General features: G+C 41.4%; 1 protein-coding gene across 3 annotated transcripts in view; it reads left to right on the forward strand.

The window, feature by feature from the left end:
* LOC126365835 (xaa-Pro aminopeptidase ApepP) overlaps positions 1 to 23,845 on the forward strand; it is a 149,447-nt gene that overhangs the window by 89,675 nt on the left and 35,927 nt on the right. For all 3 annotated transcript variants that reach the window (XM_050008467.1, XM_050008466.1, XM_050008468.1), the window contains exons 7-9: positions 5,799 to 5,940; positions 15,716 to 15,842; positions 15,926 to 16,075. In XM_050008467.1, the coding sequence (XP_049864424.1) occupies positions 5,799 to 5,940; positions 15,716 to 15,842; positions 15,926 to 16,075 (419 nt within the window). The remainder of the gene's footprint in view (positions 1 to 5,798; positions 5,941 to 15,715; positions 15,843 to 15,925; positions 16,076 to 23,845) is intronic.

Raw genomic sequence — 23,845 nt, forward strand, 5'->3', positions numbered from 1 at the left:
TGCACCTACGGTATGGCTATCTGTATTGCTAAGACGTGCGAGCCTCCCCACTGACGGCAGTACTACTATTGCTAGAAAAAGAGCTAATGTTCAAAGAGTAGTAAGAATGTTGTTTTCTGTTATGTGTTTCTGTTCTCCATGCATTGAATTGCTGTAGGTGAGTTGCTGCCTTTCCCATATTTTTTTGTAGTGTACTATAATTAGTCAGTTACAAAACCTTAGCAGTGATAATTATAATTATCAAAATCTGATATTAGCTCATGGAATATGAGTAATTATTTCTGTTGGTATATTTTTATAGGATGTGTTGTAATTTTAGGGGTTTTACGGGGAAGTTGAAATCAAAATGTGTCTAGTAAAGCTTTACTTGGATACCTGTATATTGAGCAAGCAGTAAAGGAAACAAAAGAAAAATTCGGAGTAGGTATTAAAATCCATGGAGAAGAAATAAAAACTTTGAGGTTCGCCGATGACATTGTAATTCTGTCAGAGACAGCAAAGGACTTGGAAGAGCAGTTGAATGGAATGGACAGTGTCTGAAAAGGAGGATATAAGATGAACATAAACAAAAGCAAAACGAGGATAATGGAATGTAGTCGAATTAAATCGGGTGACGCAGAGGGAATTAGATTAGGAAATGAGACACTTAAAGTAGTAAAGGAGTTTTGCTATTTGGGGAACAAAATAACTGATGATGGTCAAAGTAGAAAGGATATAAAATGTAGACTGGCAATGGCAAGGAAAGTGTTTCTGAAGAAGAGAAATTTGTTAACATCGAGTATAGATGTAAGTGTCAGGAAGTCATTTATGAAAGTATTTGTATGGAGTGTAGCCATGTATGGAAGTGAACATGGACGATAAATAGTTTGGACACGAAGAGAATAGAAGCTTTCGAAATGTGGTGCTACAGAAGAATGCTGAAGATTAGATGGGTAGATCACATAACTAATGAGGAGGTATTGAATAGAACTGGGGAGAAGAGGAGTATATGGCACAACTTGACAAGAAGGAGGGACTGGTTGGTAGGACATGTTCTGAGGCATCAAGGGATCACCAATTAGCATTGGAGGGCAGTGTGGAGGGTAAAAATCGTAGAGGGAGACCAAGAGATGAATGCACTAAGCAGATTCAGAAGGATGTAGGTTGCAGTAGGTACTGGGAAATGAAGAAGCTTGCACAGGATAGAGTAGCATGGACAGCTGCATCAAACCAGTCTCAGGACTGAAGACCACAACAACAACATATTGCTACTCACCATATAGAAGAGATGTTGAGTTCCAGACACACAACAAAAAGACTGCTAAACATGTGACATTTTGGCCAAAAGGCCTCCTTCTAAAGTAGACAACACACACAGTCATGATAGTATAGCTTACACACACAGACCACAGAACACTGTTTCTGACCACTTGAGGCCACATTGCCAGCAGCTGCATATGATGGGAGAAGCTATCTGGGTGGTGGTGGTGGTGGTGGTGGTGGTGGTGGTGGTGGTGGTGGTGAGGAGGAGGCTGTGGTAGGAAGGGGGAGGGTTAGCAGGGTATGAGTGGAGGATGGTATACTGCTGCTTGTGGTAGCATTCTGGGGACGTGGTGGAGTCAGAGTAGGTGCAGGCAAGAGCTTAAAAAGCTGGAGCCCGAGAGGTGGGGGAGGGGTGGGGGGAGTTGGGGGGGGGGGGGCTGAAAAAGGAGAGAAGTAGAATAGGGAAAAACATTCTGTGGATGTGATGGTGGAATAGAATGTTGTGTAGTGCTGGAGTGGGAGCAATGGAAGGGGATAGGAAATTGAAGGACTTGTATTAATGAAGGTTGAGACCAGAGGGTACGAGAATGTTGGATATCACATTCTCCAATAGGCTTTTGCTACCTCTCGTCGTGCCTTGAATTTAGGAATATCGCACAAACTATCCTCTCACCAGCCACAGCCTGCACCATCTAGATCCTTCCTACCAACACCACCTTTTTTTATAATTGCACAGGAGGAAACTTAACCTGCAGTAACGTCTGTGTTCCCATAACCTTCCCCCCCCCCCCCCCCCCCCCCGGTCTCCTTAACCCAACCACTCCATCGGTGGCAAGAGACAGTAGACACTCTGTGTGTGTGTGTGTGTGTGTGTGTGTGTGTGTGTGTGTGTGTGTGTGTGTGTACTTGACTGAGACACAGCATGTTTATATCACAGGGATTATAGATTCTATATGCATTTTATGGATGCTTTGTGTTTTTTTGCACGATTATTTATCATATGTCAAGGTAGTGTGTATACACAGTTGACTCTGTGCTTGAGTATCGAAAATTAGTTCTCCCCCATAGAATAGTGTATAACCTGTACATAAATCAACAACCTAAATCATCCCTTCATTTATTCAGTATGCACCATGTGTTTATGCTTCTATAAAGATAGGTTTTTGTACTACAGTAACATTTGTAACACATTGGTGTATGCCAGTGATTATATAATTGTTCCTTACAGTGACAGGTAAAGCTGTACAAATACTTCATCCACATATGTTTCATGAGTAGGTACAAAAGAAATTGTGTGCTGAGTCAGGAACATGTGTAAGATATTCAACAGTAAGTAAGATAGTTGATGGATTCCCACAGTTAAAGTTTCATAATTGATGGAATAGTATTACCAATATTAAATAGATTATAATAACATTTTATGGATGACAGGCATGATATTTTGTGGTATTACTTGCACCAGGTATATTGTGCTTCCTTTAAAATAGTTGAATCTTCCATAAAATGTATGTCTGCAGCAAGCCATTTTAGGCATGATTGTAAATCAAAATAGGGTATCAAGTTGTGTGAAATTTAATGCTATAGAAAAATGTTTAAAAAAAGTGAGCTGCTTGAAGAGATTTGGAAGAGTAGGGAAAAAAGTGGTCTATGTGAAGCCCATATCAAAACAAGTTAATTGAAAATTTGTTATAAAAATCCAGGAAATTCACAAATGGTTAATTGGGTACTATGTAGGTTATGTGTGTAAACATGGTAGGGAGAAATAGGAACTGGCATCAAACTAGTCTAAAGACTGAAAATCAAAACAAGGTCTTGTGATGCAGTAACTAATAACAGGGGGCTTGAAGCTGAGAGGATGGACTCATACTTAGAAACTTATACTTAGAAACTTCAACAGAGAACACATTAAGAAATGTATGATAAGTTGTGTGTCAGAGTATTTTGTAATAGTTACATAACAGAGCACAGGAATCCTCTGGGATTCACAGATTTTGAGAACTTTTGACTCAGTTTTCATAAAATCTATACAAAGAGCTCTTTAGAAACAAGGCATTGCTTCATCCTGTTTTGGTTCACCAAAAAATATGCACAGTCTACTTTAAACATCATCAGTGTAGTGAGTACCTGACAGATGAAAGCAGTCAGTCAAGACGATTCCATGTGTCCAAAACTTTCTTCAGCAGCCATATAGGATGGTTTCTGGTCCTTAAAACTGTGAAAAAGAAATATATGTTAAATGAATGTACCTGAACCACCTTCATTTTGCTGACATCATAGAACTGTTTGTTATTGTTGTTGGTAAAATTAAAAAGTGATTTAAAGGATGTGAATTAGGCTTGAAAATTGATGTTCATAAGGCTAAGAAAATGTACATTGAAAACAGAATTGTAAAAATTAACAACAGTCATTAAGCAAGTTGATGAGGTTTTTTGATAGGACATTTGAAGATAACTGGACATACAGCAGAAGAAATTAGCAGAAGACTAAATGTGGCCTTGGAGTGTTCGTGGTAAACTAAATAGTTCTCAAAAACAAACTTCCGTTATGTCTGAAATGGACAAATGGCAGTGTTACATGGTCTTGCAGTGCAAAAAACTGAGAATCTCTCAGTGAGAAATGGAGAGATAGATGTTTAGAATTAAAAGGAGAAACAGGAAACGAAATATATTGATAAGAGAATGAGCTGAAATGGAAGACTCAATAGTTATGACTATAACTCTTCCACCTGGTGTGCAAGATGTATGAGACAGGGGAAATACCCTTAGACTTCAAGAAGAATATAACAATTCAAATTCCAAAGAAGCATGTGCAGACAGGTGTGTGAATTACTGAACTATCAGTTTAATAAGTCATGGTTGCAAAATATGAACACGAATTCTATACAGACGAGTGGAAAAGCTGTTAGAAGCTAACCTGAGGGGAAGATCAGTTTCGATTCCGTAGAAAAGTAGGAACACAGGAGGCAATACTGACCCTACAACTTGTCTTAGAAGAGATATTAAGGAAAGACAAACCTATGTTTATAGCATTTATAGACTTAGAGAAAGCTTTTGACAATTTTGGCTGGAATACTCTTTCAACTTCTGAAGGGGCAGGGTAAAATATAGGGAGTGAAAGGCGATTTACAATTTGTACAGGAATCGGATTGCAATTATAAGAGTTGAGGGGCACAGAAGGGAAGCAGTGGTTGAGAAAAGAGTGAGACAGGGTTGTAGCCTATCCCTGATGTTATTAGATCTGTATATTGAACAAGTAGTAAAGGAAACAAACAAAAATTTGGAGTAGGAATTAAAATCCAGGGAGAAGAAATAAAAATGTTGAGTTTTGCTGATGACACTGTAATTCTGTCAGACAGTGAAGGACTTGGATGAGCAGTTGAACGGAATGTACAGTGCCCTGAAAGGAGGATATAAGATGAACAGCAACAAAAGCAAAATGAGGATAATGGGATGTAGTTGAATTAAATCAGGTGATGCTGAGGGAATCGGTTTAGGAAATGAGACAATTAAAGTAGTAGATGTGTTTTGCTATTTGGCCAATAAAAAAACTGATGATGATTGAAGTAGAGAGGATGTAAAATGTAGACTGGTGAAGGCAAGGAAAGTGTCAGAAAGGCTTTCCTGTAAGTACTTGTTTGGAGTGTAGCCATGTATTGAAGTGAAACATGGACGATAAATAATTAAGACAAGAAGAGAATTGAAATGTGGTTGCTACAGAAGAATGCTGAAGATTAGGTGGGTAGATCACGTAACTAATGATGAGGTACTGAATAGAATTGGGGAGAAGAGGAATTTGTGGCACAGTTACTAGAAGAAGGGATCGATTGGTAGGACACGTTGTGAAGCATCAAGGGGTCACCAATTTAGTATTGGAGGGAAGCATGCAGGGTAAAAATCCTAGAGGAAGACCAAGAGATGAATATACTAAGCTGTTTCAGAAGGATGTAGGTTGCGGTACTTACTCGGAGATTAAGAGGCTTGCGCAGGATAGAGTAGCATGGAGAGTTGCATCATACCAGTCTTTGGACTGAAGACCACAACAAACAACAAAATGTAATGAAAGTGAGGTGGACGGGATTTATAGCGAGGCAGGCAGGTGGACAATCTGCCAATGAAGTACTCCATAGGATTGTAAGAGATAAGAAACGATAGAGGAGCCAACATACTGGAAAATGACTGACTGATTTTAGAAAACATGTGGTGAATGTATATGACTTAATACAGTGATTCAGCAAGTCTGATGGAGGCCATTATTTAACAGTAAATGACAAATGGGTGGTACAATGACAGTGATGAAGATGAGATTGATAAACTGGGAAATAAATGATGCAGTATGGTTCATCCAAGGAGGACATACAATCATTTAAGTGTGGTGGGTGGTTGTGGGGGGTTAGAGGTGGGAGGGGCAGGGGGCAGCAAAAAATTTTGATAAAAATAAATGTACTCATTAAAATTAATTTTATAGTGTGTTTAAGATATTAATTATTAATGATTCAGTTATCAGTAATGAGGTTTTTTCTTAAAATATTTAGTGATCATTAAGTGGTTCTTTTTCAGATTTCAGAGCAGGAGGGAAAGGTCTGGATAAGTGCTGGTGCAAGTTATGCTCTCACATCTCTTATTCCTGATAAGAAACGTATATCAGAAGCAACACCTATTGCACTCATGAAAGCTATCAAGAATAATGTTGAAATACAAGGTACTTCCATACTTTATTTACTCTGCACATTACCATTGTGCTTGCAGTTTTATAATATTGTGTTTGAAATAGTATAGCTTGAGGAATTATTGTCTAGTTGTCTACTCGGACAAAGAGAAAGTATATAGAAATAATGAGATGATAAATATTTATGCAAACTGCCTCAAACTTGTCCTGTGGAGCAATTGCAGTTATGGTTGGAGTTGACACACACACACACACACACACACACACACACACACACACACACACACACTTATGACATGGCTGAAATCTATGCCATGCACTCCTCCAATCACAACACATAACGTGGTGTGAATCTCTTCACCATTTATTCATGCCATTTGACAAAGTTGTATGTATTACTTTGGAAACATTTGTATACAAAACTTTTGTTTACACACCAAACATAATGTATGCATAGCAGTTTTGGTTTGGCCACTTAACTATCAACAGGCTGGTTTGGTTTCTGAGACTTCAGGTAACAATAAAGGAAACAATTCAGTGATGTTGCACAACTACGTTATTATTATTACTATACACATAATAGACCCTTTGTGGATAATGTGAAGCTTCTACAGTTCTTCCTGCAGTTTTTCCATTAGACCTTCATTTTCTTGCTCATGGCTTTCTTTCATCTGTCCACTTTGTACCAGTCTTTTTGGCTTTTGTCTCTGGCTGGACTTCCCACTTGTCTATTTTGCTTCTGTAGATGTTATAGTCTGCAGTGTCCAGAATGGCGAGTTGAGCATCAGTAAGGTCTCTTTGTACTTGTTCGGCCCATAATGTACCTTTTAAGATTTTCAGTGCCTGTGAATATATGGTGTGTGAGTCTATACTGAAGGAGTCTGTGTATGTGTCCATAGAATTTAAGGCATCTTTTTCTAATGTCAGCAGCAATATTTGAAATGTTCTCTGTAGTTTTGTTGGTTTGCAGTCTATATCCAGCTTCAGTTTTTCTTGGTACAAAGATTTTCCTAATGATCTTCTCGTTCTTCTTTTTGTAGATTTTATAGTAGCATCTTGTTATGGAGGGACAAGGTTTCTGCTGTGTATAGCACCTCGGATTTAATGACAGAGCTGTAGTGCCTGATTTTTGCATGCATGGACATGCACTTTTTGTTGTAAAGTTGGTGTGTTGGACCATAGGCTCTCTTCAGTTTCTGTGCTCGAGTTTCGTGAGATAATTTTTTATTTTTTTTTTAACTTGTCCAATGGGTTCCAAAATTTCCCCCAGGTATTTAAAATTTGGAACTCTGTTTATCTGTCCATATTTTGCGGTGAAATTCTGTATGTTTAAGAGTGTGCACATAAATTCCGTTTTCTCCAAATAAATTTGCAAGCCGACCTTCTTTTAGTATTTCTATTTGATATAGTGCATGTTGTTCATTGTCTCTCAAAACTGCAAGGTCATCAGCGAAGGTTAGGCAGGTGACTTCAGTTTTCCTTCAAATCTTCACTGGTTTCCATAGGCCACGGTTTGTTTCTAAGCTCACTTTCCCATTCCCTTATGACCTTGTCCAAAATTATATTGAACAGAATTGGAGATAGTCCGTCTCCTTGTCTTACACCAGTTTGGATCTCAAAGCATTCTGAGATTTCCCCCATGAATTTTACTTTAGAGATTGTGTTAGTGTGTCAGTTTAATGAGCTTACATATTTTCTGCTGAAGTCAGAGTTCTATTAGAGTGCTGACAAGGGATTTATGGTATGGTCAGCTGAGTCATACTCACACTTTATTTATTTATTTATTTATTTATTTATTTATTTATTTATTTGGTGGTGGTAGTTCATCGTTGTACACTCTGACAGGGAAGAAAAAAGATGCACCATGAAGGAGTTACACAAATTGATATTTGTACAGGTATTGACGGAAAATGCAAAACTGTAAGTTTTGATGGCCAGTGGATAAAAGTGTGATGCCACAGTGCAGTCTCACCACACAGCTGGCAAGTATAGTAAATATGTCAATACCAGGGCACAGAGTGTTTGCGAATTTCATTCTGTGTGTTCAGTTGCACTTACGTGTGGCTTACAGATAGGGTGTGTTGACAATATAAGCAGATGTCAGCATTTGTAGTAGAGGATGTGTAGTTGGGATCAAAGAAACCAGTTGGAGTAATTGGTGAATCAGTAGATTTGAATAGCAGTGATGCCACTATTCAATTATGTTCACCGGAATGGGTGAACCATATCTGAACACAGCCTCAAGAAGGAAATGGTCAACCTGGTGAGATGACAACATTAGGACCGAGCAATATTCAGAGAAGCACTCGCAGCCCTTCATCAATCTGACATACAACTGATGCTTCATTGACCACAAGGACCATCAATAGGCAGCTCACAGAAAGGGGGTCTGAGCTCACAGTGCCCCTTGCACTGACTACATTGATCCCTGTACACCAACAAACCTGTTTTTGGTGTGGGGCATATTCAGCCAGGAGTCCCATTGACAGGAGTACAATCCACTTCAAACTGAGTCCTGGTGATCAACGAAGACATTTCTGGAGATGCCCTGGATAATGGTAGGGTACCAACCTGTCACCTGCCATGTGACCTGACAATCAGGAGTGATGATCTGAGGTGTTATTAATTTCATAGCAGGACCCCTTTGGTTGTCATCAGTGGCACCCTTACAATACAACAGTACTTTGATATTTTACACCCCTTTTTGTTGCCCTTCATGGCAAACCATCCTGGGCTTGTGTTTCAGAAAGCTAACACCCGCCCACTAACAGAGTGAGTTTCTGATGCTTGTCTTCATGCTTGCCAAACACTACAATGGTCAGCAAGGTCACCCTATCTCCCCCCAGTTGAGAATGTGTGGAGCATTATAGGCAGGGCCCTCCAACAAGCTCAGGATTTTGATGATCTAACTTGCTAACTAGATAGAATCTGGCTTGATATCCACCAAGAAAACATCCGACAACACTTACCAGTGCCAAGCCAAATAACTGCTTGTATAAGGACCAGAGATTGACAAGTATGTTATTGACTTCCCAAAATGGGAAGCTCTTTCTCTTGAATGTATCTTCCTATTTGTCTGCAATTGTGATCATTTGTTTGCTCATATATGTACATTTTATCTACAGATTTCCATCCCATTTAGATAATTCTCTCTCTCTCTCTCTCTCTCTCTCTCTCTCTCTCTCTCTCTCTCTCTCTCTCTCTCTCTCTCTCTCTCTCTCTCTCTCCCCCCCCCCCCCCTCTCCCTCCCCCCCTCCCCCCCCCCCCCCCTCCCCTCTGGTGTGGTGCTGCTTTTTGTGTACTTAACTGAATATTTTGTTGTTCATGTGCTGTCTGGCTAGGTTCTGCAGTACAGCTGATACTTAAACATGAGTTGTCTTCTGCAATGTTGTTGTTGTTCTTGATGGTGGTGGTGGTGGTGGTGGTGGTGGTGGTGGTGGTGGTGATGATGATATCCACATTTTCTAACATGAACTGTTCCACCGTTTACGATAAACTCTTCTGGTCCAACAAACATGTGTGTAAAGAGAGTAGAAACAAGAAACTGTGTACTGCTCACAGTAAAATCCTCAAAATATTTTGATTTTTCAAGCAAATATGAATGGATTTGTGAGATTTTGCTAAATAAAATCATCTCAAAATTAATGTTTGCATATGTAGTTCATGTTTTATTGCTGTACCACACATTTCAGTGTGCAAATAAGCACACACATTCAGAGGTTAATGTGAAATAGAGTAATTATACTTGCTAAGAAGATATAGAGTTCTCATTACAGAAGTATAATGGCTGATCACAATAGAAAAAGGTTTTAGTATTACAAACATTAGCATTGAGTAATTGCTTTCACCTCTGATACTGGTTGAAGAACAATAATTAACATTCTTTTATTTGTAGAATACTCTCATACTAATTTAGTGCATGCAGAATAAACTTAGCATTAGTTTATAATCATGATACCTTTTGATTAACATGTGTTATTTTAGCTTATTTTTATGTCTGAAATATTCGTAGTTTTCTTCCTTCTGCACTCAGAGTGTAAGAATGATTCAGACATTTAAATTGGGAGATGCGATGACCATATTGATGATGATGATTATTCAGAATACATCTACAAGGAAAAATCCATACTGTGCATATTTATGAACATGAACTGATGAAACATTAAAAAAAATTAATAGCAAAAAATCAGCCCTTTCAAAGGAGTAAAATAATGTTGTGTTTGACGTTATTTGGTACTTAGAAAGAAAAGCTAGCTAACGACTCCATGCTCTGCTCTGAGGTTGCTCGTTTTACGGAACAAGTCCGTGCTAGCTAATCCGCAACACTTGCAATGTTGTGATATGAAGATTATTGGCAGAAATGGTTAGAAGCCAGTTGGAGGCAGTGCAGGAACTTGAAGCAGTGTACATATCCCAGTCCAGTGATCAGCTGTTAGAATCTTTCAGAAAGTAGTTGGATTGCTACAGGGCTTTTAATTACTGAATTTGGAGTGTGTTTCGCAGGTCAAAGCAAGGTTTGTGACCCTCATATTGACCACTTTTAAAGTTGTGGTAGTGCAAAGAATTAATTTGGGTCCACTAATGTTTCCAGTTAAATTGACAGAGCATTACATCAGTTAGTTTGTCTCGCACATCAAATATCACCAAGAGAGTGTGGCTCTGGTTGTGATCATATGTGTGATTTTGTGCAATGCTATGGAAATTCCAAAGAATGGATACAAGGAATATTTCATGATTGTTTTTACAAAAGCATTTTAGGCTAAGCTTTTCATTCGGGGTAATAAGGATCTTACATAGAGGGCTGCACTTAAGAAAGTTTTGCAAGAAGAAAACAGTATGAAGACAAGTGCTGCAGACATCCAGAAACTGTCAACAAAAGAAGAAACAAGGAGTGAGATACCCAGGAAACATTTTAACATCAGGAATTGACTTTTTCATGTTTATTTGGGAGACGAAAGCCAAAAGTATATTTCATATATGACACATTCAGGGCAGTTACACTACAAAAAAGTTGCAATTGGATTATCAGTTTCATCTGCAGTGTCCCAGCACACATTTTTTTCGATGTGAACTCATCAGTCTTTTGCATGAGGGAGAACATCACACTGTTAAGTGAACTGAAGAGGAAATGAAACAAAATTGTTGCATACCTTATTAACTGACGAACTGATAACCATAAGGGTACTAGGGCTATGAAAATGTGCCAGAATTTACACAACTCTAGCCAATTCATTCACCAGACATACTATTAGTGGATTAACAAGGACAACATTATTTCTATATACACAGGAAAACATTCTGTGGACATGGGTAGATAAACAAAAAAACAATAATCAGGTTTCGAACACAGGGCACGAAAATGTAAAGCACTGATGCTAGCCACAGCGCGGCACTGATGCTAGCCACAACGCGGCCACTTTGTATGAAGCAGTTACTCACTCAGAGGATGTAAAATGCCACGAAAACTGTGACCATTGTATTCTCAGAAACAGTCGAGTATCTACATATAAGCTGAGACGTGTCTGCTTATTTTGTCTCCTGTTCCACTGAGCAAAGTTTCGGGAAATTGGGTTATGGCACCTGCTGTGTTCTCCTCATTGGTTAAGCTAAGCATGTTTGTGTTTTATTCTGTTTGCTTGTGAATGACAAATAAGGGCATAAACAATCAGTCTTTCCTTCTTATCCCTCATAGTAGTTCTCCTCTGATCTAGGCTTCTCAGTGACTTTTCCAAATGCTACCACTTTCCGTAAACCTCACTAGCACTTTTCTTCACACCTCTTTCTTCCCCTTCAACTTTTCTGCCAGGAGGAGGAGCCACTGGAAACCTTGCACACTGTAACACATTTTATATGTGTGTTTTCTTGCCACCACTGGGTGAGGAGATGTTTTCATCTATTCAATTACATTATACAGCAGAGATGCTGAGTTGCAGATAAGCACATCAGAAAGACTATGCCTATCTGTGACTCGGCATATGGTGAGTTGCAGCTATCCATTTCATAATGTTGCTACCTTCCATCCTGGATTTTCCATTGTTGAATTACATTATATTTTTAAATAAATAGTGTGGCACTCATTTAAAATTTTTGCGAAATATTATGTTAAAAATGAGTTAAGGAATACTGTTCATTTTGCACAACATCTAGAACAACCGTGAACCTCTTCAATGAACAGGGTGGGAATCATCTCCAGCCTTGTGTTAGGACTGAGATTTGTTCCACATCAGTCTATGTATATGAGGGGGGGACTCAAAAGAAACCAGACTCCGAGGGCATTGCCACTCGTTGACGCAGTGCAGGGTTCTCACACTAGCTGGTGTTAGTAGAGACCTTCATGAAACAGCTGTGCAGACGGTGTCAGTGTAGAGCTGAAGGTGTAAGTGTGGTATTGTGTTTCTCTGACTGTTGGCGGGTTACCTCTGCGAAGTTGTTATGGCAACTTTAAAAGAACAGTGTGTGTGAAATTTTGTTTCCTGCTTTAAAAAACTGCAACAGAGACACAAAATGCTTCAGGAAGCTTTCCAGGAGGGCGCTATGAGCCGCACACAGGTTTTAGAGTGGTTTGGGCGTTTTAAACGTGGTGAGATGTGTGTTGAAGACCAAGCTCATTCTGGACGCCCTTCAACATCGCAAAATGAGGAGAACATTGTAAAGGTCAGCCAAAAGATCAACGAGGATCGTCTACAAACGATCGACCAAATTTCAGCAGAGACAGGAATCGGTTGGAGCTCGTACCAGCGGATTTTGAGTGAGGATTTGCACATGAGACACTGCTAAATTTGTTCCGCGCCTTCTCACACAGGAGCAAAAAACCATCCACATGAACGTGTGTCGGGACTTGAAAACGGAGATTGCACGTGATCCAAAGTTCTTGAACAAAGCCATTACAGGGGATGAGAGTTGGTGTTACAGGTATGACCCAGAAACCGAGCAAGCGTCAAGCCAGTGGAGGACTCCCAACTCTCCCAGACCAAAAAAAGGCAAGGCAATTGAGGTCAAATGTGAAGACAATGATCATTGGCTTTTTTGATGTTCGTGTAATTGTGCATCGGGAATTCGTACCCCCTGGCCAGACTGTTAACCAGCACTTTTACTTGGATGTTTTAAGGCATCTGCAAGAGGATATGAGGAGGAAATGTCCAGAACATTGGCAATCAGGTGACTGGTTTCTGCATCATGACAACGCTCCAGCACACACGGCCTTATGAGTGACCCACTATTTGGTATCTAAAAGGTGGTCTGTTGTTCCCCATGCTCAGTATTCACCGGACCTAGCCCCGTGCGACTTTTTCCTATTTCCACAAATCAAAAAAACGCTAAAAGGTGAGCGTTATGACTGTGGAGGCGGCAAAAACAGCTTTGCAAAGGACACTGGACAATATCAAACTTTAAGAGTTCCAAACATGCTTCCAACAGTGGGAAAAGAGACTTGACAAGTTCATCGCATGTAATGGAGAGTATTTTGAATGTGACTGAAGTAATTTTGTAAAAAGGTTCATCAATAAATTTTTTATGACAACAATCCGGTGTCTTTTGGATCCCCCCTCATATATCACAAATGGCTTCACTGCTCACTCATTTATAGCAGAGTGAACAGTGGTCTGGAATGTCAGTGGTTCAGGAACAGCTAAGAATATATATGACTAATGCACCATTAAGAGCTCCATGTAAATGGAAAGAGGCACCTGCAATCCACAACTCAGATACTGGGTATGGATCTAGTCTTATAGTTACATGTGGTTAATTTAATTCTCTAATAGTGAGTAGGATCAATATCTTCACATACATAAACTCGTAGAGCTTCACATTGTACACTCAACATCTAACCTGGGTCACACAATAGCTTTATAAAACTGGATTATGTATGTTCGATCTGCTCCTCAAGAACAGTGACTAAGCCAATTCAAGTTGCTTTGTGGCTTGTGGGACCTAGTTTTTAAATCCATTAATGTGGAAAAGGAACAGCAAATTGCAAACCATCCACAAATTAATGTAGGGAAAACAGTTCTGATTTCCACAAACTCTGTTACAACCAAAGAGCCAAATTCTAACAAAGTACAAAACAGTAGAACAATCCAATGTAATTCTTGCCATCTCCAAGAACATACAAAAATTACTTTATTGATATACAGCTTATCTAAAGTGTCACTAGTTTTGTCAGCAGGAAAACCTTTCAATCCCCCCTCTAAATCCCATATTTGGCCATCCTGACAATCATCAGTATCAAAATTTTCCTGAGGAATAAACATGAAAATACAATATAAGAATTAAGAAGTGATATATGAATAGATAAAAGAAGTTGAAGACGACCTCAGATAAGCACACATAACAGTAAACAATGCAGAAAATAGAACTGAATTCAGGAACATCATCAAAAAAAAACATGAATTTGACACAACACAGAAGAGACCAGATGCAAATGCACAGCGGAGCGAAACAACACAGTGAACACATGAAGAAAATTTGGGCTCAGAAAAAACATAAACAATCATCATAAAGGAATTAAAGTTCAAACACTCTCTTTAAATGGGAATAATCGAAGATGATGATGATGATGATGATGATGATGATAATGATGATGATGATGATGAAATACACTGATATGAGAATTTAAATAGATAGTAACTCATGAAAATACGATGCACACATACATTATATAATAAATGTATGACACTTATTGTGAAACGCAGTTGTAATTTTGCAATTAATATAACACCCTTGTATCCCCTAACTTGATAAGAAACATTCATATAGTAATCATCTACGGACATGAGTAGATAAATGAAAAAAATTAAATATAAGCATTTATCAGGTTTCGAACATGGGGTGCAAAAGTGAGAGGCCATGATGCTAGCCACTGTATCTCCAGCTGTGCTTGAGTTTATCGACCGTTAAAAGACCTTTAAATTATGTCAAAAACTTGGATGATCTTTTTCTCAGAAATCATCGTGTATCTACAGATGAGCAAAACATGTTTTTGTTTATTTCGACTCCCCTTCACACTGAACAAAGTTCCTGGGAAATATGGTTATGACACCTGTTGTGTTTTTCTCATAAGAACAAAAGTAAAAGACTAAAGATGTTAAATTAATTAATTTACCATTAGTTTCAAGCTGATGTGGTAGAAGGGGCAGTGTCATAATGAGTCAATCTGAAAGTGGCAGCTATGGAATCCTGGGAGATAAGCAGAGCAAGAAACTGGCAAGTTATTGCATATACTACAAAACCACTTACCAATGTGGACCAAGAAAAATATATATTCAATGCAATATGACTGCTTAACAAATAAAACATATGGGATCAATTTGAGGAGCCAAACTTTGAAATTTTTGTTATGGAAAAGAAGACTGTCTCAGACTTTTCTGAGAATTTATGATACTCACACCAGTGGCCAAGGCAGAACTAACAATTAGTCTTGCTGTGGCTATGGGAGTGTGCATTTGGGTGGTTGTGTGTGTGTGTGCGTGTGCGTGTACTATTGCTGGAAAAAGAGGTAGCGCTAGAAAGCTAGTGTGAATGCTGTTTTCTGTTGTGTGTTACTGTGCTCCATGGATGAAATTGATTAATTGTACCAAAGGTAGTGTTTTTTTGTAGAACTTTGGATGTTCCATGAGGAGAAAAAGCTTTGTGAATTAACATTATCCATATTCTCCGTTAAATGTGCCCAATTAGTGAAGAGAGAACTGTCTAAACATCACCTGAAAAAATGTATTGAAAATAATGTTAGCTAAATCTATTGTCATAGCGCTTTAAGTTTGTATGTTTGATGAGCCTGTTTGATTCTGATTTTGAGATGCTGCTTGTGCAGGTATGATTAATGCTCACATAAGAGATGCTGCAGCACTTTGTTGCTATTTTGCATGGCTGGAGAAAGAGGTAGTGAAGGGCACGGTATCTGAAGTGTCTGGAGCTAGCAGACTTGAAGAATTTAGAAGGTATGTTACACTAGCAAAAGAGTTTTTGTTTCTTTTTTGTTTTGATAATATGTGAATATAATTACTAGATATCTATTTTTCAGGGAACAAGAGAATTTTGTTGGCCCAAGTTTTGAAACAATTTCATCGTCTGGTCCAAATGGAGCCATTATTCACTACACACCTTCACCAGAAAGTGACAGACTCTTAACTGTTGATGAACTGTACCTGTGTGATTCTGGTGGACAGTACAAGTGAGGTTAATCTTCAGCTTCATTATAGATCAACTTTTTATAGAATTGTTTTACTTGCCAGGAAGTTTCATGTGACAAAAATAATTGTTTTCTGGCTCTTTGTCTTTGAAAACTGTATACTTAAAATTCTTATCATTCTCGTTCTGTTCTTCCTTCTCTTTTGAGTGATCAAATTCAAGTATTACTACAGAATTAAGTCACAGTATAGCCACTTAACTATCATTAAATTTTTATTTTCCTTGCTAATGTTGGTTTTATTTGATAAAACTATATTTTGGCTTTATCATGTGTGTAATTTAACAAGTGGTAGATGCTGTAATAGTTTTTTTGGTGATATTTGTGTACAGAAAATATGTTACATGTGTAGATATATGAACAGTTTTCCATAAGAAAGCAATTAACACTGTTAGCTTGAAATGTTGTAGTTTGTCTCAAACAAAGCACAATAATGAGGCAGTAGTAAGAAAAGAAAGAGAGAGAATTTTTAATATAAAAATGAGATATATTACTGACAGAAAGAAGAAATAAATGAAACAAAATCAAAGTAGGTTTTTAAACTAGTCAATCATATGGGGAAAAGATAAGGACAGTTTGAAAATTTGAAGAGATGTAGGTTCTGCAGAACAAGATTCCAGCTATGGAATTTTCTCGCTATTGTGAAATAAACCTCTTCAGGGACATACTTGGAAATTCCAGAGCATATCAATTAACAGGGTGCTGTGTGTTGTAAAGATATGCCATATCTACCTCTCAGTTTGTTCTTACCACAATTTTCATGGTAAGCATAGCAATGTAAAATTCTGATATTCAGTAAATTGACTATTGTATGTTATCTTCATAGCAGCCAGATAGTAGCTATGGATAAGAGAAAGGAGGCCCAATTTCATTTTTGGATTGTACAGGTGCTTCCAAAACACGGTGGAACTTTGGGGCACAAAGTCTACAGAAAGCCCACTCACAGAGACAGATGTTTTCACAGAAATTCCAATCACCATCCCAGGTAGAAAAGGAAAGTGACCAAAAAATTGATGGACTAGCTTAAAAGAATCTGTGAGCCACATTCCTTGGGGGATGAACTTGATCTTTCAAAAATAGATAGCATCAGCAGAGCACTCGGATGACATGGTATTGTCACAGTGGTTGAACCAACAAGAAAGTGTACAAATATTTGAATTTTGCAAAGAACTTATACCTGTCACTTGCCACAGCAGGAGTATATAAGATTGCATGCAATCAAATGTACATAAAAACCACCAAAAGAAGCATTAACATCCACCTTAAGGAAAATGAGCAGTTGTCATCCAGGCAACACACACAAATCAGCTGTAGCAGATCATGCAATAGGATCGGGAACGACCAAAAAGTCATTTCTCAGATGCTATGGTTTTATCAAGATCCAATCATTACAATGCTAAGATGCAAAGAGGAGCCATAGAAGTTCAAAAGAACAGAATTAACTTCAACAAAAAATAGTAATATTGAAATTAAAAAGGCTATGGGCCTTACTGTTAAATGAAGAAAACAGTGGCACAACTCTTCTGCACTACAAGCTCCACAAAACATCAGAGTGACTGCGATCTGAGGCAGTGATTTGATAATGTCTCACGAACTGACATTTGCTTGGGTACTTGCAAACAGTTCGGCATGCTGAGCTTGTAACAGCTTTCTGAGTTGAAACTTAAGATTAAAGAGGACCACTCACCATTAAGCGAAAGTGTTGAGTTGTCGATAGGCACCCACACATAAAAGAAAGCAAACTTTCTAACTTTCAGTGTTATCCTTTTGATGAGCTCATCTATGTGCCTATTGACAAATCAATGCTTCCACTCTTCAGTGAGTGGTCTCCTTTAATCCTATATCATTTACGCTTTACAAGATCTTTCCTACAACAAATTATCAAATATAGTAAAACTTGTTCAAAATCAAATCACATGGGGCTAAAATATCTTTCCAGATTGGACAGGTTACGGGATTACATACAACTTACTAGGCTACATAAAATTTTCAGATATCATGCACAAAATTATAAACTTATAATTATGTATGTATTCACACTCTTGCGCAGTAGATGTTCATTTACTGTACATTGTACAGTAAAACACTAAACTATTACACTAACTGATAGATAATACAGAATTTTTACTCTAAATTTGTTTGTCGTACATATATACATATTATTACTGCATTTGTTTGCTTTGAATTTCACATTTTTGCAACATGTCAAGGAAGGAAACCTGTTTGAATTTCCTGTTCAAAATTATTTTTTCTGCGCACTATTTTAAGTTCCAACAACTTGGGAAAATTTGTGTGTGCTGCAAATTGCACAACATTGTTTATGCATAGCTTCTTCAGGTCTATTAATTTTTCTAAGGGTATCATGTTGCTCCTTTTTTTCTTCCTTTGTTTCTTCCTGATCATCTTCTGTGTTGGAGATTTGGATTAAACCTGTAGCTGAAGTAAAAGTGGACTGAGTTGAAAGAAAGTCATCACTTCGAATACAGTCATTTGCGCTATATGAAATGTTTTGTATTTTAATAATTCAGCAATTGCTGCTGCATTTTCTTGAGTTTTGATTGCCATCAGAAATGTCTTGTTCTTGACCTCCAAACCCCACTTTGTTGAAGCACTTGGTAACAGTTTTGGGCTTTATTTCCCATACTGACAAGCCAATCCACTTTACTGCATCCAAGATGGAAACTGACTATGCAAGTGCACTTTTAGCTTCTTCAGCACTGAGAATGAGAGATTGCTTCAATATGTGCTTCTAATGTGACTTGGCTGTGTAAATAACCCCTTGGTCCATGGCAGGTTGGTTGAACTGGGCAGGAATCCAGTTGGTTTCACATTTGATAACTTGACTTTCGGATTGTAGGTCGCATTGTCTAGGAAAACTTGGTAATTTCGTATTTTTGTTTTGACATTGGAAGAGCTCAGCCATTCTTCCATAAGACCACTCACCAACCATGTCTGTTTATTGCTCCACCATGTGACTAGAAGCTAACTGTCATGTTTTTAAAAACATGGTTTTGCCTCCTTTCTGATCACCAGTGGCTTCTCCATTTCCCATAACATGTTTCCACACAGCTCTACAGTGAGTCTTTCCTTGCATTCTTCTGCAGGTGCAATTTCTACCTTGAATAGCTAGAGATTTTGAAGGCAGTGTGCAATAAAACAGTCTTGTTTCATTGGCACTGAACTCATCTTTTGGGTCATAATTCGCATTTAGTTTGTACAGTATTGTCCTCCATCCTCTTGCTACACTTTCTGGAACATCCGTAGCTTGATCAGAAGTGAAAGTTGGCTCTAGCAAGTACGTTGTTGTTGTCTGCCTCACTATGGAAATTATGGTTTGCATTTTACTTTTTCGCGCAACTTCTGTTTCCACCAAGTAACTTTTAATAACAACATTACACAGTGGCTTCATAGTGGTTACCAGTTTTCAGTCACAAAGTTGTGCATCATGCATTTCTGTCAGCCTCATACCGTTCACCCGGACCCAGAACTTTATCTTCTTCATGATCCACTCACTTAGTGGAGACATATCGATTCTTAGGACTGGTTTTTGATTGACTTGGCTTCCTCATTTGGCAGTGCTGGTAGCACGTCAATGCCCTCTGTTGCCTGAGCAAGCAACACAAATTGGGGTGCAGATAGCTCTATGCTGCTGCAGATCTACAGAGCCCTTGTCCAATCCCAAATTGACTATGGGAGTGTGGTTTGTGGTTCGGCAGTGCCCTCAGCATTGCATTTACTGTACCCTGTGCACCACTGCGGGGTTCGACTAGTGACAGGAGCTTTTAGGAAGAGTCCGGTGACCAGTGTACTTCTGGAGGCTGGGGTCCCTCCATTGCAAATCAGATGCGCACAACTGCTCGCCAGTTACGTAGCACACATTCGTAGTTCTCCTGAGCATCCTAATTACCATCTCCTTTTCCTGCCCGGAGCTGTCCATCTCCCGCATCGACGGCCCAGGTCAGGGCTAATGACTGCGGCCCCCCTGTGGGTTCGGGGGTAAGAATAGGCCCACGGTATTCCTGCCTGTCGTAAGAGGCGACTAAAAGGAGTCTCAAACGTTTTGGCCTTGTGAGATGGTCCCCTAACGGGTTTGACCTCCATCCTTCTAAATTTTCCAAAGAGCGAGCCGATTGGGGAAGGGCGCCTTACAAGGAGCGATGTGTCCATCATGCATTACCATCTCTAGCCAGGTTTGTCGTCATCGCTTAGCAGTCCCACTCACCTACCATCTCTTGGGCGTGGATTTGTTCTTGGGTGCAGTTTATTGCAGTCTGCTATGCTGTGTCGCTTTATGCGCCAATGACGATATTGGACTACATCACCTGAAATCCAGCACGGTAGCCAGTCCGTTGTGGTGGGGCCGCCATGTACCCTGTTGGTTGTAGCTCCCTGACTACACAGGGATCGCTCTGCTGATGCCAGCGCCGTTAACTCCCCACGTATGCCAAGGAGTAGATGCCTATCTCCTTGGGGCATTGGGACTCCCGGCAATGGCCATCCTGCCAGGTGGTCGTTGCTGAGGCTGGGTGGCGCCCGTGGGGAGGGCCCTTGGTCGGAGTAGGTCGCATCAGGGCGGATGACCCGCAATGAAGCGTGGTACATCATCTCTTGCTGGCGGCCAGCCACCAGCAGTCTCTAAGCGTTCCAGAGCTCAATACAACGCAACTACATATGACCCCAAATCGTTCCCCTCCCTGGCTACACCATGGGAGGAACGAAAGACTAAGGATGCCAACGAACCATACTCGCCCCGCTACCTGGTGTGTACGAGAGCTGATGGTGAATCCTTTACATCCATGAAGCCTCAGTTCTTCGTCGAGCACTTAGAGGATAAGTTTGGGGAGGTGGAGGGCTTGTCCAAAATGCGCTCGGGCTCGGTTTTGATCAAATCGGCGTCCTCCGCCCAGTCCCGCCGGTTACTCGATTGTAACAAGCTGGGGGATGTTCCGGTTACAATCACGCCCCATAAGAGTCTTAATATGGTCCAGGGCATAATATTCCATCGGGACCTTCTATTGCAGTCCGATGACGAGCTTCGCGCCAATTTAGAGCGGCGAGGTGTTCACTTCATCCGGCGTGTACATCGTGGTTCAAGGGATAAGCAGGTTGCCACCGGTGCCTTCATCTTGGCCTTCGAGGGTGATACTTTACCTGAGAAGTTCAAGGTGATGGTCTATCGTTGTGACGTCAAGCCATATATCCCTCCCCCGATGCGGTGCTTTAAGTGCTGGAAGTTCGGGCATATGTCTTCCCGCTGTACTTCCAGCCTCACATGTCGAGATTGTGGACGCCCATCACATCCCAATACTCCATGTGCTCCGCCTCCCATCTGTGTAAACTGCGGAGAGCACCACTCGCCTTGCTCGCCGGACTGCAGGATCTTCCAGAAAGAGCGCAAAATCATGGAGTATAAGACCCTGGACCGCCTGACATACACTGAGGCCAGGCAGAAGTTCGAACGCCTCCATCCTGTTCGAATGACTGCCTCTTACGCCGCGGCTACTACTGTTATGGCCCCATTAGCTCTCCCTCAGACTGCCACCTCTCAGAGCCGGAATGCTACACCTGCCCCCTTGGTGGTGGGGGGCACTTCACTCCCTGCTGCTCCTGCACTGCCTGCCTCAGGAGCAGCAACCCCCCAACCATCGGGGACATCTGTCCCCACTTCTAAGCTGGGGTAGCCTCAAACTTCCCCGGCTCGAATAGCACGGAAAGGGTCCCTTCCTTCCCAGGTTTCCGCCTCTGGGAAGGGTGTCGTCAGCCAATGGAAGAAAAGCAGACCAGCGGCTGGTCGCAGGGCTTCCCGCTCATCCTCCGTCCCGGAGACTGACTCGCTGGAGCCCTCCCAGCCAATGAAACCCAAGGACCAGAGAGACAAGACGAAGAAGAAGACCTCTAAGGCCAAGGAACACGCGGTGGCATCCACCCCACTGCTCCCTAAAGGCTCTGCGTCAGAGGATAAGGTGGAGATCCGGGTGTCCGCTGAGGACCTGGATCTCGCCGGACCCTCAGACACCATGGAAGCAGATTGTACTGGTCCTCCATCGGTGGCAGCAGGTGACCCAGTGGCGTGATCTGCCTCCTCGGCCCCTTCACGCCTTTTTCGGACATGGACAAAGCGATACTCCAGTGGAACTGCAGCGCTTTTTTCCACCACCTTGCTGAGCTTCGCCAACTCATCAGCAGTCACCATTTCCTCTGCATTGCCCTACAGGAAACTTGGTTTCCGGCAATGCGGACCCCTGCCCTACGTGGGTATCGGGGTTATTACAAGAACCGGGCAGCTTATGAGAGGGTATCTGGTGGAGTCTGCGTCTACATCCTTAACTCTGTCTACAGCGAATGTGTACCTCTTCACACACCTTTAGAGGCTGTCGCTGTAAGGATGTGGACGCCTCAGCCTATTACTGTCTGCAGTTTGTATCTTCCGCCAGATGGTGATGTCTCGCGTCATGTGTTGGTTGCATTGATAGCACAACTGCCTCCTCCTTTTGTGTTACTGGGCGACCTTAACGCCCATAACCCCCTGTGGGGGTAGAGATGTCGAGACTCTTCTCTCGCAGCTTGACCTCTGCCTCTTAAACACGGGAGAGCCGACACATTTCAGCGTAGTCCATGGCACATTTTCGGCCATCGACCTTTCTATCTGCAGCCCCGGACTTTCACCATCCATCCACTGGAGTGTCCATGACGACTTATGTGATAGTGACCATTTCCCCATCTTTCTGTCACTACCACAGCGTCACTCTTCTGAACGCCCCTCCAGATGGGCTCTGAATAAGGCTGATTGGGGCTTGTTCTCCTCTCTTGCCACTATCGCACCTCCTTCCCATGACACCATTGATGCGGTGGTTCAGTCGGTCACCACCGGCATCGTTTCTGTGGCGGCATCTGCGATTCCCTGTTCATCCGGGTCCCCTCGGCGGAGGACTGTGCCTTAGTGGGCGCCCGAGATCGCAGAGGCGATTAGAGATCGCCGGCGGGCTCTTCAACGCCATAAGCGGCACCCGTCCTTGGAGAACCTCATCGTTTTTAAACAGCTCCGTGCCCGTGCCCGTGCCCGACGCCTTATTCGCCAACGGAAGCAGGAGTGCTGGGAACGGTATGTTTCCACCATTGGCGTCCGTACCTCTGCATCGCAGGTTTGGGCTAAGATTAGGCGACTCCATGGCTATCGGCTGCCTGTCTCTATCCCTGGGCTTTCGCTGAATGGAGTGGTGTGTCCTGACTCCGACACGATTGCGGACCAGTTAGCAGCGCATTTTGCTCAGTGTTCTGCATCTACGAATTACCCACTGGCCTTCTGCTCCCGGAAAGAGCGGTTGGAAAGTTGGAGGCTTTCCTTTCACACGCGCCACGCGGAGTCGTTCAATGCTCCTTTCAGCGACTGGGAATTCCAGAGTGCACTATCTGCTTGCCCTGATACGGCTCCTGGGCCAGACCGCATCCACAGCCAGATGCTGAAACACCTCTCTGTGAATTGCCAGCGACGCCTCCTAGATGTTTTCAACCGCATCTGGGTTGAGGGTGTGTTCCCGTCTCAATGGCGAGAAAGCATCGTCCTCCCCGTGTTGAAACCTGGCAAGAACCCGCTGGAGGTGGACAGCTACCGCCCCATAAGCCTCACCAACGTTCTTTGCAAGTTGCTAGAACGTATGGTGAGCCGGAGGTTGAGTTGGCTCCTCGAGTCTCGAGGCCTTCTGGCTCCGTCTCAGGGTGGGTTCCGTAAAGGCCGCTCTGCCGTCGATAATCTGG

This window comes from Schistocerca gregaria, chromosome 4 (assembly GCF_023897955.1).
Source record: "Schistocerca gregaria isolate iqSchGreg1 chromosome 4, iqSchGreg1.2, whole genome shotgun sequence".
Classification (NCBI taxonomy): domain Eukaryota; kingdom Metazoa; phylum Arthropoda; class Insecta; order Orthoptera; family Acrididae; genus Schistocerca; species Schistocerca gregaria.